Source organism: Malaya genurostris, chromosome 1 (genome assembly GCF_030247185.1).
Source record: "Malaya genurostris strain Urasoe2022 chromosome 1, Malgen_1.1, whole genome shotgun sequence".
Classification (NCBI taxonomy): Eukaryota; Metazoa; Arthropoda; class Insecta; order Diptera; family Culicidae; genus Malaya; species Malaya genurostris.
This window is the reverse complement of record NC_080570.1, coordinates 32,205,960-32,225,347: the sequence shown is the minus strand read 5'-3', so window position 1 is coordinate 32,225,347 and position 19,388 is coordinate 32,205,960. Positions and strand designations below refer to the sequence as shown.

General features: G+C 37.1%; 1 protein-coding gene across 1 annotated transcript; it reads left to right on the top strand.

Annotated features, from left to right (window-relative positions):
* Positions 1-37: 37 nt before the first annotated feature.
* On the top strand, positions 38-1,173 carry LOC131436052 (odorant receptor 49b-like). The gene is made up of 6 exons (XM_058604498.1): positions 38-140; positions 193-444; positions 504-603; positions 666-770; positions 830-985; positions 1,044-1,173. Exons 1-6 carry the CDS (start codon positions 46-48, stop codon positions 1,125-1,127), a joined length of 792 nt encoding a protein of 263 aa, XP_058460481.1. The 5' UTR covers positions 38-45; the 3' UTR covers positions 1,128-1,173.
* Positions 1,174-19,388: the final 18,215 nt, after the last annotated feature.

Here is a 19,388-nt window from a genome sequence, read left to right as displayed (position 1 = left end):
ACCGGACGACTTGCTAAATTCTACTATGGATTTGAGGTTTTTTCCATGATAATATATTTTACTATTCCAACATGTGTAACTATCATAGAGTATGCCACGACAGAACCCTCATTACCTCTAAGAAGATTGATCGAAGCCGAGTAAGTGTATGATTATAAACAATCAGATATCATTGTAAGAAATATTTCTTAGCTACGTACTGTTCGATTACACCTCTAACTTCTGGATATGGTTGCCAGTAACGCTCGTTAGCAATGTAGTGCTTATGCACCTAGTAACAGTGGCTTATGTTACGGATTGGTTTTACTGGTCTCTGCTGTATCAAGTGTCCTGTTTGTTTAAAATTATTCGCGTGCAATTCGCGCGATTGGACGAGTTTCGTGAAGTTCATCAATTTCAAGAGAAGCTGGTCGAAATCGTTCATATGCAAAGAGTTGCATACAGGTGTGTGAAAAAAAAAGAATCGTCAATATATTCAAGTACTAATAGATCTTTGTAATTAGAAGTGTAACAGGAGTAAATTCAGCGATCAGTGGACTGTTGTTGGTTATCTACGGAGCATGTGTTCTCATACTCTGTATGACGATGATGGTTCTGACAATAGTAGGCGATGAGCCCAATTAAATGGTTTGAAAATCGTTATTCATATATTCATCATTCCTCAGGCTAGCGGAGATACGGATTTACTGAGCAGAATGGGAATCGTATTAGTTTATATATTTTTTGAAATATTCCCATATTCAATGATGGGCACGGAACTCATGACCGCGGTTTGCGTCCAATCTGGTGAAGAGACAAGCATTGTTTTGAACTATGTTTCTAATTTCAGAGTACGTCAATCGCGGATGAAGTCTATGGCACGCGTTGGCACGTGCGTCCAGTTTCGGAACAGCGCAGCCTACTATTCGTACTCAGCCGCTCTCAACGCATGGCGAAACTCACGGCGGAAAATTTTTTCGTTGTCAGTCGAGCAACTTTCGCTACGGTAAGTTTTAAATCGAGTCAGTATCGTCCGGTATCTCAATTCGATTCGATTTCAGCAGACTCTGCAATCCGCATTTTCTTACTTCACTGTCCTAAGACAGTTTTACGGTACAGAGCAACTTGTGTTAGAACCAGAGCTTTAAAGTTAGTCGAATTTGTTATCAGTGTGAAGTACTTATTGAAATTTAGAAGCAAAATAAAATCTTGTAATTGTGTAAAAGATTATAACCTTAGAATGTGGCTATTTTTTTTTAATTTGCATTGATTCATAGCATATTGACGATCTAATTCACGCAGAAATTAGTTATTTAAGGTTCTCTGATATCTTAAGTTATGTCGATGGCGTACCGAGGAAATTTGGCACCCGGGGCAAAATGAGATTTGCTACTCAGTTTAGTAAAAAAAAACAAAAAAAGCTGAACTCCATCTCCGGAGATGACTTGGACGAGCGAAAAATAAAAAAAGGCCTTAAGGGCAGGAGTTCAGGAGTGTTCTAGTTCTAGATGCAGAATTTATGTCAGTTTTAAAATTTAAATCTAGAAATTGTAACAAAATAAACTGGCAGCCCCAATAGCGTTTTATCTGTGTTTCAAATATAGAAAAAATAGAACGGCAGCGTATACCAGTTTTAAATTTGACAGTGGAACTGTTCGAATAAATAAAACTAAAACGGCATGCTGGCGATACGTTTGTTTCAGTTTCAGTTATATTATAGACCACCCATATGAATCTTGCAGCTGCTGAATTTGCTCCGCCCTCCCCCCCCCCCCTTAACAACGTTGCGCCCGGGGCGAATGACCCCTCCGCTCCCCTTAGATACGCCACTGAGTTATGTCATAACTATCATCTTCATCTTTAATTTTTCTATAGCAGTGTTGAAAAAAATCGAGACAACAGTTGCGCTTATTTTATCGCGATTTCACTTAATAAATTTAGATAAAAGTAACTTGGTGCTCTGAATATCTTCTTCAAAATAATTAAAAACAAATCGAAACAAACCGATTCTTGTATCAAAACATTGTGCAGTGGTTCAAAAGCCTACTTTTACGCTCCTAATTAATAACATGTTAAAAACGTGGTTTCGAGGTTGACCCTGGGCTAAAATAATATTTAATCTCACTTTTAGGGGGATTAATCACATAAATAAAATTTTCCAAAAGATGGTGCCTATCATTTTGAGCAACTTTGTATTTGGTTATACTATGTTCATACTATGGGTTAACTTTTTTTTTTCATGTTTTAAGTGAAATAACATGTTTTACTTATGTGTTATTTCATATTCAGAAACGTCACATTAAAACATGTTGTCCCTAAATAACATGATAATTCTCGACCCCTTGTCACGACGCCATCTTGTTGAGATCTAAATCGGAACTTCAAAATCAGCTGATTGCAACGTAAACAAGGAATTAGTAATGCAATTGTTTCACGGTTTACCTCGTTTATTGCACGAAATTTAGAGAATTTCGGGTCGATTCCCATAACTTGTCGGTTTACCTAAAACACAGCAGATAGTGTTTTGGGACATCAAGTGGAAGTAATTTTCACAATTTGAGAGTTGCGATGAGTGTCAAAACATCGCAGTGTTTGGGGCTTAAAACGCGAGGGGCTCAACGTAATCGGTGTACTTTCAAATGGCTAATGCCTAAGACAAGACCTGACAACTGGGGGGGGCTGCTTTTGTTCTAAAATGGACCAGTTTCTATTGTTTTTAAGCATTTATATATAATAAAAAAATGCATGCACCAAAACATTTTTCATTTTTATTTCAAATCAAAGAGAGAGTCTAAAAATTTAAATTTAATAAATATTTTTTTCTTAGCATATAGTTATAAAAAAATCTGTAAATATGGCTACACTGTAGCCAATACGTTGGTATTTATTCCACAGGGCGAAAATGACGAGAAGGATGATTTGGAAGAAAGAATAAGATGCCAGTTGTCAGGTTTTGTCTTAGGCTGATGCTAACATACCGATGTCAGATGGCTGATAATTGTCAGTAGAACACAACCCAGATAGCATTTGCCGTCAATTTTCGACTATGTTAATTGGCATATTGTCGCAAAACTGAAATGTAGAGGCGCTGCTTGTTTAGAGATGATACTTTCAGCAAGAGCTGTCAAATCGGTAGGAAAATTTCCAATTACTCCACCTTTTCAACGATTTTTTTTGAAAACGGGAAAATTCATTTGAAAAATCATAGTAGAAGTTGAAGAAAACAGTTTTTACTCTGAGCTGGTAATGTTGCTCTTAGTTCATTGTGCGAAATCAACCGTTTATTCAAAATATAGCATTAAACTTGGTTTGATACCATTTTTCAAATGCCTGGAAATAACAAATAAAGTATCCAGGCCCGTACCCAGGATTTCGTTTCGGGAGGGGCCCAAGGTAAAAAAAATAATGTTACTGAAGACTGCTTATGTACCTAATTCTCGGTGTGCCTCTTACGGGTGTTTTTAACAGACACTTTAAACTTTTCCACTGGATCTGTTATTTCTTTACGTTAACTGTCTTGTTATTTCTGCAGCACATGCCTTAGGCCTTCTAAATAATTCTATATCTGTTTTTGATTTCGGGAGGGGCCCGGGCCCCTCGGGCCCCTCCTCTGGGTACGTGACTGAAAATATCCAAAATAATTAGTACTCGATCTCTATACATTCTAGTACTCGAGAAATCAACATTACATTGGTTTCTGTTTTAAAAAATGTTGATCCGAAAAAACCTAACCTTACCCAATTTCACACATTTCTGAAGGTTTTCCATGTTTAATCGTAGTTTACACTAAAAAAAGTAGTAGTAATCACTTTGAAATCGATTTTCTTCTACTCCGAGTGTACTTTTATTGCTGACATCTATTTGTACTATTGAATAAACGATAAAAATGTTACAAATCACTACTGCCGATATGAAAATTTTCGAAAGAATCCTCCTTTTCTTGGTTCCATTTTTCATTGGCAGGTGTCGCTACCGGTAAATCAGCTTTGCGACAATGTGCCAATTGACAAGCTGTTCAACAATAGCAATTTTCCATCAAAGTAGGCATGTAATCATAATAAAACAAACCTGGAAACTGGCACAACCTTCTTGCCTTTCTCTATAAAAAAGGTATTAGAATTGCTGGAAAAACGGACTTTTGAACGGAGCCTCGGAAACCCATAGTGTTATATTATTCTTAGGCCATTGATCAAGTTCGAAGAGCAAATGACTTTTTAGATTAGCATAACTTTTCTCATACAAATAGGCAACGCAAATGTCAAGCGCTTGTTTGAAAAAAAAATGATGCCTACTATGTGATATAAACAATGAAGAATGCTTTTGTGAACTACACGATTCAATCTGAATCAATTGGTGTCAAAAATGAGCCCAAATTAGTGTCCCAAATTATTTAATAAAAATATGAAAAATGTTTTTATGAGACTATTTTGAAGAAAGAGAAAGGCATTATCACACCACTAGGTAGATTAAGAAGGGTATTTAGGAAGTAAATTCGATATAACGTTGACTTTTTTTTCGAACTTACTACGCTATCCTATAGCGACTTTGGGTTTATCGATATTCCTTGGAATCCCTCTTATACCATGGGTATTCCCTGCATGGTTATGATGAGTAGATGTCGAAAAACGTTGACGACTACTGGTTTATTGAAATTCTTTAAAAACCCTTCAGAGTGAGCACATTTTCGAAAGGGATTCGATGAGTACGTAACGGAAAATGGTTTGGTTCTACTGTTAGAGAAGTTAGAAATGAACTCAGAAAAAAAAACTAAATAACTCATTTGTGCATTATGCAAAATGAGCACCAGAATCGAAAGTTTGTAGATCATTCTCCCCAGTCGACTGCAAGCCATGTTCTGTGACGCAAACAGGACTATCGAGCATAAACAAAAATTGACCGGATACGCTAATGTATGCAAATCTATCGCGCTTATCTTAGATTTACATTCGTCTCGCCAAGTGACAAAACCGGTTGGTTGCGCAAATACAACACATCTTCGTGGTGTGCCAAATATTCAAAATAAAAAAAATATAAACAAACAAAACAAGATTGTCTAGTGTCATCATCTGTACTACGGCGGTCTCGCCCCGTCTTTATAGTTTGAGACCGGGAAAAAAATCGCGGCTATCGAAGCGTTTCGGGTAATCTGAATCTGTCATCAATCACGTCCTTTAAGTTTACTTTCGATTTTTTTGCGATCCGTTTTTTACATTTTTAGAAAACGAGAAACGAAAATATTTATTCACTTTAATTCAATTTAACGTGTATGAGAAGAAACGTCGGAATAATAAAAAAAGTACAGAAAAGTTGAGTAAATAATGGTTTTATGAATCTCTTTAATTTACGTCACTTTAATCTACAAGTTGACTGAAAGTGTATAATATATTGTATATACGAAACTGAATGTTGAAAACATGATATTAATCCAGTTCATAGTTCACCAGTTGAACTTTACGTCTGCTGCATGGGTTCAAATGCAATCGCTAGGTTGCACAAGCGGTTCAATTTGAATGGCTATGCACTGAGGCGACGAAGGCGGCATAAATTAATGCAAATGTTAAGTTCGCAGACGAAGATATAAAATATACATAAATTTTTAATGCACGAATTGAAAATGATTCGTATTCTACGAAAATTCTTACCAAAGCTTTTCGTTCTTTAGCATCTGCGAAAAATGTTTGTTTTACTTCACAGATCGATAGAAACCTGTTTCCAGTCATCTGTTGGATGCAACAACGCATTGAAATCGGTTCGCTTGGATGCTGTTTTATGTGACTTAAACCTGCCACCAGCAGTAAATCCACGGGTTGTGTAAAGTTGCGGTTATTAGTATCATTTGTTCGCTACGGTGCATGCTCAAAGTTTGGTGATCAACTGGCCCAAAAACAAAAAAAAGGGCTCATTAATTGACCGAACAATCTCTTTCTCTGGGCCTGAGGCCTATGCTAAAGCTACGCTTGGTGTTTGGAATGCTAGAAGGAGACTGCGGGAAGATTGTCTTTCAACCGGTTTTTTACAACCCCGATGGGGGAAAGATTGATAGAGCCAAGTATAATCTCGACGCATTAGTTACGTATTCGATTGGTGATCGAATAGGCAGTCGTTTAAATTTGTTTACCGCTTCAGAAAGTTCATCTTTCGTGGCCCAAATATGATGACCGATTTTGAAATCGACTCTTGCATATATAGTTACAACTGTGGTAAATTAAATCTAAAGAAAAATATTCATTTCAACAGGACGACAGTTTTTAACGCTAGAGTTCATTTAAATTGATTCACAGAATTCCTGAAATTTGTCATCATTTGGATGATGATTGCAAGTTTATCTTTCTAAATGCAAGGGAAAACAGAGTGCAAACTTGTAAAATCATATATACATTACTAGCTGACCCGTCGAACTTCGTCTCGTCGGAAGAATTGTCAAAAGTCTAAGTGGTCAACGTTTCTCTCCATTATTTTTCTGATTACTTAACCTACAATCAACGGAATTCGACACACACTCGCTTTAGCTCCAAAAGAAGAAAAATCACCAAAGATTAATGTGAAAATATGAAATACTTCTGTCAAGCGAAAATTGAACAAATGCACAGATTTCTATTCTAAACAGTCCGTTTTGTGGAATTACTCAAACGTGAATGTTCTTCACCCGACAGAACAAACTTTGAAGCTTTGAAACTTTTTTTTACACAAAAAAAAATTCTATTTTTGTGTTCGGTAATAATTTTTGCGGCAATGATCTGTAAAATATTATTTTTACTGAAAGATACGTAAAATTTATCCAACTCCTATGAAAAGTTACGGTTATTTATTATTTACTGACACGGTCTGTGAACTCTGAAATGTCATTTCTCTTGACGAACTCAGTGAAAGTTCTACCAATATTCGGAAAATTAATACAAAATAATGAATAATTTCAGTAACCATCACTATACATTCAGCAGAAATACAGATTTATCAAATAACATAATTTTCGGACGTAAAATGTAAAACTTTTTAGATTTGCAGAGAAAAAATAGTGGTGCGAATTTATTGCTTGAGAAAAATAGATAATACTGATTTCTAGCGGTAATTTTTCATTTAGTGAATATATTCAAAAAGCCTTTTACAACATATTATTTCAGCACTCTAAAAATATGAAGGGTGATCCCATATTCTACTGAATTGCATCCGAAAGATATCTGATAATTTTATTTAAATAAATTATTTCTGGAGAACAAATGTAATTCAATTCATTCATCACACGCAAATAAATTAAATAATCGGATGGAAATATATTTCGAAAACTAAATTGCTCCTTCCTTTCCCAGATCTCTAATACAATTTACTACAAAACAGTAATACTTCACGGGTCAAGACGTTTACATATTTTTAGAATTGTTTTGTAAATTTCGCCGAACGTCGGTATTGAATGATGAAGAAGTCATTATAATTATGAGAGATCGGAGTTCAGCAAATAAAACTTTTACTGAACGGATTACCAAATATTCAGCTGTTTGAGGGACAGTAAAACTGTACCGACATCCGTAAAAATAATTAGGCGTGTACAGCTTTTAAGCAGTGAGATTGTTTTCTTAGAATCTGTTCTGTACGTTCAAGTTATCAAAAAGTACCATGCGTATTCTAGAGCTCTAATAAAGTGAATATTTTCAGGTACTGTGGAACTTTTGATTGCTTGGACGCGACGCTTAAATTGTAATTTGATATTGATCTTACCAATTTGAACATTCTTCACAGAATATGCAATATGAAATAACAGTCTCATTTTATTATGGTAACCATCTTGAACATTGATATCTAAAAACCACTTACTGTGTGCGTTTAGTCTAATCTAAATCATTAGAAAGAAAAATGCATGGAAAATCTCTTAGTTTGACCTTAGCGCTTCTACAGCACAATCTTTTCATTGATTCATTAAACAAATTTCTGATTTGTTAATCTTGCCCCCCGCAATGACCAATACTATTCATCTGACTCCATTGAACACAAATGATCAACTGGTAAATGATATCAAAACTTCTTCTCCTGCATACAACGGTTTTCTAGAACAGTCATTGAGTCATTTAGTAAGCAATAATTTTGATACCCATTTAAGCACGTGGTTCGAAATGACGAATCACATCCATCAAGTATGCATCTTAAATCTCCACACAAAATATCTCAAAACAATTTTTTCTACGATCTAGTATTCTTTCCTTCGACGGCCAAGCACTTATGCAACTCGTTGCGCGCCAAACATACATCGTAGATCTAGCAAGCATAGACGACTTTTTCAACGGAAAATTCCATTGTCCATACAAAATAATTTTATTGATTTTCCCCCTTTTCCGGCAAATTTTCCTAATTTTTTTTATGTACGAACCCGGCGGTGGTAGACACTAACCAAACTAACCAAAAAAAGAATCAGGTAAATCCGTCCATCCGTTCTTACGTGATGCGATTACAAAGGATGATCTCTGCATTTTTATATATATATAGATAGCTAGATTTACAACATCATGTACTTATTCGAAAAGTTATGGATTTTGTATCGACCAACTGGCTACCTTCCCTTTGCATCGGTGTCTTTAGAAATCTTTCTGTATTTCATTATAAGACTTAATTTTTATTGCGACATCGTATACGTATATGTTCTATGTACTAATCGTATCTAAATTAAATTATCTAGACTTTGTTGCGGTAGATTTATGATATAAGCCTTTAAAGTCGAGATATTCGATGACCAAGTAAAGGTATGTAATTCCAAGCGTTTCAATTTTCAGCAATTCTTTAGTTACTAAAAAAATACTACACAGGGAGGAAGATTCAAAATCCGTACGCGACCCACTGTCCTCAGGCCTTAATTTAATGTACATAAACAGAAAGAGGTACGAGGATCTATAAGTCTGCAATTGAAAAACTCAAAAAAGTGAACATATTAAGCATCTCCGAAGGTGGTTGTATGAAAAAGCTGTCTTTACGTCCCAACGATGACGTCCACCAACCGATTGGAATAAACTTTCTAAGCCTACATGCTGGCGTGAGAAATCGAACTCTGTCCGCCCCATTTCAATTGCACCCATTGTATTAATACGAACCAGGTCGACAAAGGCATCGGTTTCGCGGTAATTGCATTTCTAATTAGAATCGGTTTTCAAACCAAAAAAGCTCATTCTTGATACAATACGAAAATAGCACAAGGTTAATTAATTGGTCAATTTATATTTTAGATCCAACCGTCGTCGTACGGAACGCTGAACAAACGCTACCCACCCGATATTAGTAATAGTTGCGTAATTGCATTAATTATTTCCGAGCCATGGATGACACTCGGTAAAACTATGCAATCAATCATACTCAGAATTTGACGTATATAGTTCTACCGTTTGACGTCGATAAGCAGGGCCGCCAGGAGAAAATTCGGGCCCGGGGGGACTGCAATATTACGGGCCCCTAAACATGAAAATTAAGAAACGTTTTGAGTATTAGAATGTCATCGTATCAAGAGATTTTCAAATACATTATTTTAACAAAATAATTCGTGAGCTAAAATTGTTTCGATTTTTGATATTTTGTTTCGTTATGAAAAATGAAAAAAACAATTTTGAATTTCCGGGCCCCCTGAAATTCCCGGGCCTTTTCCCCCTTCTCTCCGGTAAGTAAATTATATCGCTCGCAATACTACCAAAGCCAAAGATTGACACAAATTGGCGTTTCTGGGAAAGTACGAATATTGGGCTTGCAGGAAAAAAATCAGAAGCGACCTTTCTCTCTCCTGGGCTATGTTCCTCCCGCTCGGCATTTTGGCTACTTTGGCAGCCATGGGCACCAGACGGCTGTCAGAACCGATTCAATGACGACTGTTAAAACCAACATGACATAAAACTTTCGCCAAACGTCGTCTCGTTTTTGCTGCCTATGATGATGAAGGTTAGTTTATCAATAGTACATACCTTATGATCAAAAAAGAACCGGAATTTTATTAAAAAATGCAAAATTTCAATTTTTAATAAATTTCTTTATTATCGCCTCCAAAGTACTCTCCTCCTGCGGCAATACATGCATGCCAACGCTTGATCCAATTTTCCATACAAGTTTTATAGACCGCCGAAGGTATGGCCTTTAGTTCATGCAGTGGATTCCCTTTTATGGTCTCTATGGTCTCAAAACGCGTTCCCCGCAATGGCAATTTGAGTCTGGGGAAGAGGAAAAAGTCACACGGGACCATATCTGGAGAGTACGGTGCTTGGTTGATGATATTGGTTGAGTTTTTGGCCAAAAACTTCGATACAACCAACGCTGTGTGAGCCGGCGCATTATCGTGGCCGAAAAGCGACGCGTTTCAAACCCAAAACATCAGTTAAAATGTGTTGGGCTGATCCATAAGAGGTGACCAACAACATAGCAATCTCTCTAATCGGTACAGAACGATTTTGCAACACGATTTTCTTCGCCGATTCAATGTTTTCTTCAGTAACAGATGTTGTTAAGCGGCCAGGGATCTCATCATGATCTAAGCTTGTACGACTATCTTTGAAGCGTTTATACCACTCGTATGCCTGTGTTTTTCCTAGACACTAACATTTTCAACGTTTCGGAACACTTAAATCCATTTGCAACATAAAATTTGATGCACGCACATTGTTCTAAATTGTCATCCATTATAAAAATCGCCACACGAAAATTTTTCAACTTCTTTGTATAGACGCCAAACAAAAACTAATCGTACGATATGCGTCAAAATTTGACAGAATGTGTATAAAAATGTTGCCAACGTTGAGAGAATAAAAGTTTACCGATTGGACAAGCGCGGGAATTTTAAAATGAAAATTCCGGTTCTTTTTTGATCATAAGGTATGTTATAATACTTTGCAAGAAGCCAACCAGTGAATAAATAAAATTTTAAGACAATAATTGAATCATTTTTTTCGATCAGAAAACAAACAAAAACATCAACGAACAAATAAGAAAAAAACTCACATTTACAAATGCAGTTCTGGTCACTTTGGCTGCATCGGATGGCAGCCATGTGTCCCTCAAAACCGATAGCGGACCTTACACGATCATAGGAAGTGTCATTACTAAAAAGTAATTTTTAATGAACGTGTAAGGTGTATCATTACTTAGTGATCATTAAAAATGACATTAATAATTCCCGTGTAAAGGCCGTTGGATATGGTTCACGATGTAGAATTAACACTGGTGGCAAGATAGGGCGTTTTTGGTTGTGTTGGTAATTCTCTCACGGATGGATATGGATCATCTATATTTTCGCCCACTTTTTACTTAAAACAAGTCAATTAAGGTACTCCCACTTTTTACCTGAAATTAACCTAGCCATGTTAGCTCCCGAATAAATCGTTACCATATCTTTACGTCCACAAGAATTGTATTTCAAGGATGAATTATTATTCTGTACCATTTTTGTTCCAGCCCCAATCTTAGCAACCCGCATGAGCCGACAGACAAAATTTGACAGCTCTATCAGTCGACCTCAGAGATGCCAGATCTGCAGATTTGTCTGTTAATCTGCAGATTTCGTATATAGTGTTTTAGACTTTTTTTGTTGTGCACACTTTTGCAGACTTTTAAAAATCGAGTTTTTCGCAGACTTTCGTCAAAATTTACAAACTTTTGACTTATGTCGCGACCTTTGTTTTGCTCGCCAAGTTAGTTTTGTGTATCATTATCTATAGAGAAATTGTTGTCAGCAAGACATACTCACGACGTGGTGGAAATCAGCAAGAAGGGGATGTCAAAGTCGCTCCGGAATGGCCTTGAACGGGGAAATTCATCAAGATCTACCATAAGCATAAAGACGCGGTGCTTTGGTCGGATCTGGCGTCGGCCTACTACTCGAACGATCGTTGGAGGAGATGGAGCGGCCGAATATCGATGGACTGAGGATGAAATGATAAATAAAACTAAGAAAGAACTCAAAAACATGCCTGCTTGCATGTTTTCGTCCTCCACGGAGAATGTTCCAGTTAGCTACCGGAAGGTCGCTCGCAAGGGCGTAGATTTTTTTTCCAAGTAAGCTTGAATAGTTATCTTCCATGGAAAATTTATCAAAAGCAATTATCTGTCTTCTCTTATTTTATTATCACCATCCAAAAAAAGTTTTTTTTTAAACTAAAAAAAAAAAAGATTGTGAGCATTCAGTACAAATGGTGATTTTTAGTATCGGAGCCCCTATATGAGTGCGTTGAAAATTATCTGATGTCATATCAATAGTATTGAAACATTTTCCCGTCATCAAGCGATTCATAGGGAAATATGACCAATCATGCATGGGATCATGAGATGTAGAAGGGAAGTTGAATATTCTATTTAACCGTTTATGCTATGCATTATTAATATCAATTGGAACTCATTACCAGTCCGTTTTGGAGATTGTTCAATAATGTAAATTTTATTCAATGACCCAGTGGTGTCGGTAAAGGAGCTTTCGAGGGGAGGTTTCTAGAATTACGAACAGTCGATATGACAACTTTTTGAGTATTGAATTGAATTATCTAAAAATTAATAACTGATTTCATAGCTAACACATCACGATTAGGATTCAGTTTGAATTTATTCGAAGAAATTGTTGTTTTTTTTCTCCCTGCAAGTGAAAGTCACTTGACGACGCTTGTGTTATGTCCTTAAAATAATGTTAATTTTCAGATTTATTCGTCGACGACACGCTTGTATCCAGGATGGTTTGAGATTTTCGGTTTATTATTCTTCTGATCGTCTAGAACTCAAGTTAACCAAGAAAGTTGTGTACGAAGTTATCCTCCAACAGTTCCGGTATGGATCTTCTAGTTAGGATGATGCGGATTACAGGGTTCTGGTCTCGCTCCGACGGAAGCTTCAACTCGTGGAAGGCAAAATCATTTGTATGTTTCAGTTTCATTTGGACCACGCATACGATTGTACTGGAACTGGATCTTACGTTACGCGGTTTGATGATAGCACTAATCAATTCATTTATAACACTGAAAATACTTTACCAGTCTATTATAATGTTCAACTATCGTCCGCAATTGGAACGAATTTTGTATGAAATCAAATCTGTCCTGGACCGTTGTTCCGTCGACTCGCATGACGATGTACAGGCAACGGTGCACCAATTGCAGTCGTTCTCCAATCGACTTTTTAAACGATACATGAGCTTTGAGTCTATTACTACTTCGATCTATAGTTTGGGTCCAATATTTCTCAACACGTTGAAGTACGCAACGACAAAAATCGAACCAAATTCGACGGCTGAGTGAGTACTTTTGAAATGGTATTTGCGATCAACTTTGAATAAAATAAATAACTTATTATTATTATTACTAGACCCGTTACGTACAGTTTTGCCTTCAATTTTTGGATATACTTATCATTTTCGATTACCGAATACGTTGTGATAGCTATCATTGTAATTGTGGCCGTTATACAAGATTGCTTCAGTTGGTGTTTGTTGCATCACGTGTCTGGCATATTTAAAATAATTCAGCTGAAGACCGCTCAGCTCGATGAGTCCGAGAATAGTAGACAATTCCATGAAAAGCTTGCCGAAATCGTGCAAATGCAAGGGATTGCTTACAGGTAATGAAATGATCGTCTTACAGAGCGATAGCTTTGGAGTTATGTTTTGTGTTTTGATTTTTGACAGATCCGCCATAGAAATAAAAGCAATGCTGAGTTCATTGTTGCTGTTACTCTACGGGACATGCTTGTTTGTACTCTGTATGGTCATGATGTTACTAGCCATAGTAAGCGACGTCGTTTGTATTCGGAAACATTTGACACATTATTATTTATTTCACTTTTTTCAGGCCAACAGCAACAAAGCATTGATGAGTAAAATATTACCTACACTAATATTCATAATTTTCCAATTACTTTCATACTCGCTCTTGGGTACACAACTTATGACATCGGTTACAAAGAAATTCTTAAAACATATTGAGTTACTTTCCTTCAAAAATTTAATTATTTCAGAGTTCAGACATGGCCAAGGCGATCTATGCAACCCGCTGGTACCGACGCTCAGTGCCCGAGCAGCGCAGCCTACTGTTTATGCTGGGAAGAACGCAACGCATGGCGACGCTAACTGCCGCAGATTTCTTCGGCGTAAATCGGGCAACTTTTATTGCGGTAGGTCTCTGGTTGATCATTTTTTAGTTGCTAGGATTCACTAACATGTTTGGTGTGTTTCTATTATTTTTTTTTTTCAACAGACTTGTCAAACTGCGTTCCAATACTATGCGGTGCTGAGGACCCTTTACGGACCACATACCGTCGGTTAGATCGATATTAACTAATTCATGCTTGAAAATTTCTATTTCGTGAAGCATTGGTTGAAACTATGTAGTAAATAATTTAAAATGAGATATGGAATCTAAGAAACCTTGCACATGATTGAATGTATAACCTCTTGATCAATAGCGACAAAAAAGTTTGTTCGAAATAAGTTTAAAGTTTTATTTTGAATGTCAATTAATGTTGAATGTTCGAAATCAGAACGAAAAACAAAGTTGGATCGTGAAATGTAATGAAAACTAGGAGTAGATATTGTGAAGGAAAAAATAAATTTAGTAGCTACGTCTCTCTCGCCTGGCGATGTTTGAATGAAATTTCCTGGACATGTTGGCTTTGTCACAAAAAACCATTTTGCATATTTTGTTTTTCCAAAATTGAACCAGGCTGTCTTTTGAAAAGAGCCGTACTTTTTTTTTAAATTCCTTATCCAAAACTTTAAAATCGATTAGAACTTACAAAGACGAGTGGGTAATGTCAGAGACACAACCGATATGGCGAGATGGAACGTTCGAATTCTGAAACTGAGTTTTTGCTTCAAATGCTAGAACTGAATTCTGAAACTCAATTTTTCTGGAATTGAATTTTGTACCTGAACTCGGCAACTGAATTCTGATTCTGAATTGTTGAACGGATCACTGAACCTGTGTATTAGCACCAAGACTGGCACTGAATTCTGGACATAGATTCTGAACCGCAGTTGAATTTACAGCTACAGGATTCCGGTCCAAGATTCAGTTTTCAAATTCGGATCCAGAATTAGGCACACAAAATCAGTGCTGGAATCCAGATACGGAATTTAGTTAAAAAATGATCAGAATCTAGTTCTTGAATTCAGTTATACTTGTAGAAATATTGAACTGAGTTTTGGAAGAAAATTCTAGACCTGTATTCTAGTCTAGAATTCAGGACCTGAACTGTTAAATGTAGTGGATCTGAGTTCTGTTTCTGGGTTTCGGTTCGAAGTTCCAGAACCTCAGTTTCAGAATTCTGAACCTGAATACTAAATCCAAATTCCGGGCGGGATTTTCGGAACTAAATTTTCGTTTGGAAGTTTCAAAATTCAGATCCAAGTTCAGAATTCATTTTCGAAATTTAGTTCCAGACCTAGAATCAAGATTCTGATCTCGGATCTAGATTCAGTTTTCGAACTCTGGTACTCAACTCTAGCTTGGGACTCTGGACAAGGAACTGAACTTTAGATCTGGATTCTGAAAATTACCAAAAAAAAACTGATCTTGGATTCTAAAACTGCATAATTCCAGAACTGAACTCTAGAATTGCGAATTGATTGAATACTGAAACAATTTCCTTTTCAGCGATTTCGTTTGCGGTTTTATCACAAATAGGCGGTCTTAACAGCTCGCAAATAACAACAAACTGACACTTGATGTTGATTATTTCATTTCGGATTTGCAAATTTCAGCGAATGAAACTATCACAATACAACACAATACAAAAGGGGATATGTGAAATTTTCTGCGATATTGAACGCAACAAAGCAGTTGAATGTTGGTTTTATTTTCCCTTGTGTGTTGCGAAGTTCGGTACACTAAAATTTATATTCTCACTTCCGGTTTCCATATTTAACAGATAAGTAATTCTAATAATTCCTTTGGTAACATTTATAGCCCTTAGAAGGGTTGATTCGTAGTTGTTTACTTTTCGTATATTTTGCTCCAATGCAAATGACCAGCAGCTGCATGCTGATGTAATTTGCCTTGTTTGAAACAAAACGCACACTGCGAACGGTGCACAAAACAAATCCGTCCCGCAGCAGAACTGATTGCTTCATTCTACATCTGAATTCTGAACCAGAAACTATATTCAGAAACTGAAATCTTGATGCTGGGAACTGTAATATATCAATAGTTAGCTTGCTCTCAACATCTTAGGCAGTAAATATATAGTTGAATAAAAAAAAAATGTTATCCTTTTATACCAACCTAGTAGATAAGGCAGAAATGAAATGCCTCTTACTACCTCAGAGCCGTCGTCCCAGGTACGAGAAAAGCCAATAGCGCCATGGTATTTTCTCTTTGATACTTGCTGATACCATACATTTAAAAAAAATTGAATTTTTAGATATTTGTGGTTATATCATACAACTTGAAATTGATACTTAATAATTTTGATACGTTAGATACAACAAAAGATATTCACGATCAAAAACTTATCATTCTCTCAGAGGGTAAATTTTGAAAAGGCGCTTCATAGTAAAGTAAGACGTATTCACGTCCAGAGATGGCATTTCACTAGAGTGATACACGCTGGAGTCAGATTCTTGTCCACACAGAGGATGCAAAAAACGAAGCACCGCACAAAAAGGAAAGCGCACTTCTTCTCAGTGTCGAATAGACAGCATTTGAGTGTGTGCTTGTGGTTAAAGCAGCTGGCGCGAGTGAAACACATTCTCTTCGCATGAATCGCTCACACGCGCTCTCGTCTAAATACACCCAAGTGACCACTAGCGCGTGATGGTGAGCGAACACTTCTGTGAACTTCAATTAATAGAGAGTAGATCTGGCCTTGCTATGAAAAATTTGCAAGGAAAATCGAAAATTTTACGATAAATTGTTTTATTTTGCTGATTTTGCGTGTCCACGCTTCATCTACGAAAACCATACAGCAGAGTGCTCACCGGCGTGTACACCTCTGTGAAAGTATCTTCATCCACCTCAGAGAATTTATTAGTTAATGCTCTAGCACTTTGGTGCGATTCAGTGGAAGAGGTAAAAGGAAATTAACAAACTCACTCATGATGCGTGCACACTTTATACAACAGTGGTGTATAAATGTGAAAGAGAAGAGCTCTCGTTGAAGTTGTCAGTGCGAGGGGAGAAATTTTGCTTGCTCTTCGTCACACAGAGGAGATAGACATCTCTATTCACGTCAAAAAAACCCTGTTTTCACATTCCTAATACCAAACCTATAAAAAAGTTACGCGGAGCACTAAGCCTGAAAAAAAGTTGGAACGGTAACCTTGAGCTATCATAGCTCAGCTGTTACTTGCCCAATTTCGATAAATTTTACACCCTCGAATTTTGTGAAGTTTGTAGATTATTTTAAGTATCAGGTGAGCAACTTTGCTTCTGCCGTTTTCCGATAGGTGGCTGTACCGGCTGAGGCTGGTCAAAATACATAGATGATAATGACTTTAAAGTGAGTGTCTACAGTGCCTAACGAATTGTCTTCGCCGTTTCAGTGACAGTTGTTCTTGTTTTCGAATTATTCACGCTCGAAAATGTCTGTTTATGTTCCCAATTCTCGCCATTTGCGGGAAGTTTTACTTTTTTACATCGAATGCTCTCAGAAACTTACGGTGATGCTGCTCTGAGTAAAAGAACGTGTCGGAAGTGGTTTCAACGTTCTAAAAATGGTGATTTCGATGACGAAGACAAACATGGTGGTGGAAGAGGAAAAACCTTCAAAGATGAACAACTAGAAGCATTGCTTAATGAAAATTCGTGCCAAACCCAAGAAGAGCTTACCGAATCGTTGGGAGTGAGTCAGCAAACCATTTCAAAACGTTTCAAGGCCCTGTGCATTATTCAGAAGGAAGGAAATTGGGTGCCGTACGAGTTGAAACCGAGGGACATCGAGCGCCGTCTGTTTGTATGTGAGCAACTGCTTCAAAGACAAAATTTTAATGGGTTTTTACATCGAATTGTAACCGGTGATGGAAAGTGGGCTCGATACGATAATCCTAAACGCAGAAAATCACGAGGAAAGCCCGGGCAAGCTGCTTCGTCAAAGACAAAACCGAATATTCACGGCGCCAAGGTTATGATTTGTATTTGGTGGTATCAGCTCGGTGTGATTTAATAAGAGCTCTTAAAACCGGGTGAAACCATCAAAGGAGATCGCTACCGAACGCAACTGATGCGCCTCAGTCGCGCGCTAAAAGAAAAGCGGCCACAATATCAAGAGCGGAATGACAATGCTCGACCTCCCGTCGCAAAAGTGGTCAAAAAGTACCTGGAAACGCTGAAATGGGAAGTCTTGCCCCACACGCCGTATTCCCCAGATGTTGCCTCTTCTGACTTCACACTATTCCGTTCGATGGCGCACGGCCTGGCAGATCAACATTTTCAATCCTTCGAAATGTTGGAAAAATGGATTGCTTCATGGATAGCGTCAAAAGAGGACTTCAAATGTACATCGTCACATCATTTGAGACATTAGTTAAAGTCGCGTATTAAATACGTTTATCACACCATTTCATTTAATTCCTATTTGAAATTTCCATATTTTAAAACATAACGTCTGAATTTATGCTGCAAAGATTACCATCGTAGCAGAAACACGCCTGAAGTTATACCCAACAACGTCAAGTGCGTTACGCTTAAATTTCAACGAAATCAATCCAAATGGATCATGATCCGAGATCTTTTAACCATGGTGTATTATCATATCATGAAAATATACTATTTTCCCCAAATCATTTGCCGGAATTTTGCCCGTGTATGATTGTAATTATGTGTTGATTCTATGTTGAGGAAAGGTGAATTTTTTAATCCTTTTACAGTTACCGATAGTTGATGTGTCAAGTTGGTGATTACGGAGATTGGACTCCCGGTTTGATAGGATTGGTGTTGTCGGTGTGTTTCTAATGTTCATTTTATTTTTTGCACTATATGGCGAAAACCAACTTCCAACTTACAGCGAATCCTAGACCTCATACCAATCCAAATCATCAACTTCGCGATACCTACGGAATCAGGGATCAAGTGGCACGTTCCCCAACCAACATTTCCTCTTTTCCTTATCTTTAACCCTTCTCTGTGAACGATGAAGATGGGGACGGCCGGCAATGGTAGCCATCATGCCGTTGAGATGTTCAGTTTGAGTTTGAATCAATTTCCAATACTATGATCATACAATCAATACAATCATTAGAGGGCATATAGTGTTCAATTTCGGAGAATCAATGTTGTGCACCTCTAATTCTATAGTTCTCAACAAGAAACCATCATTAATATGATCACCTCTACTATTTCCACTTTATTGATGAATGCTCTACATTGTCAGAAGATTTTCATCTTAGCAAAATTCTTATTGACCGAACGCAGCTTCTTTGAAATACTATGTAAACTATTGAAATGAGCTTTGCTTAAGCATTATCGTGTGTAAGTTCAAAT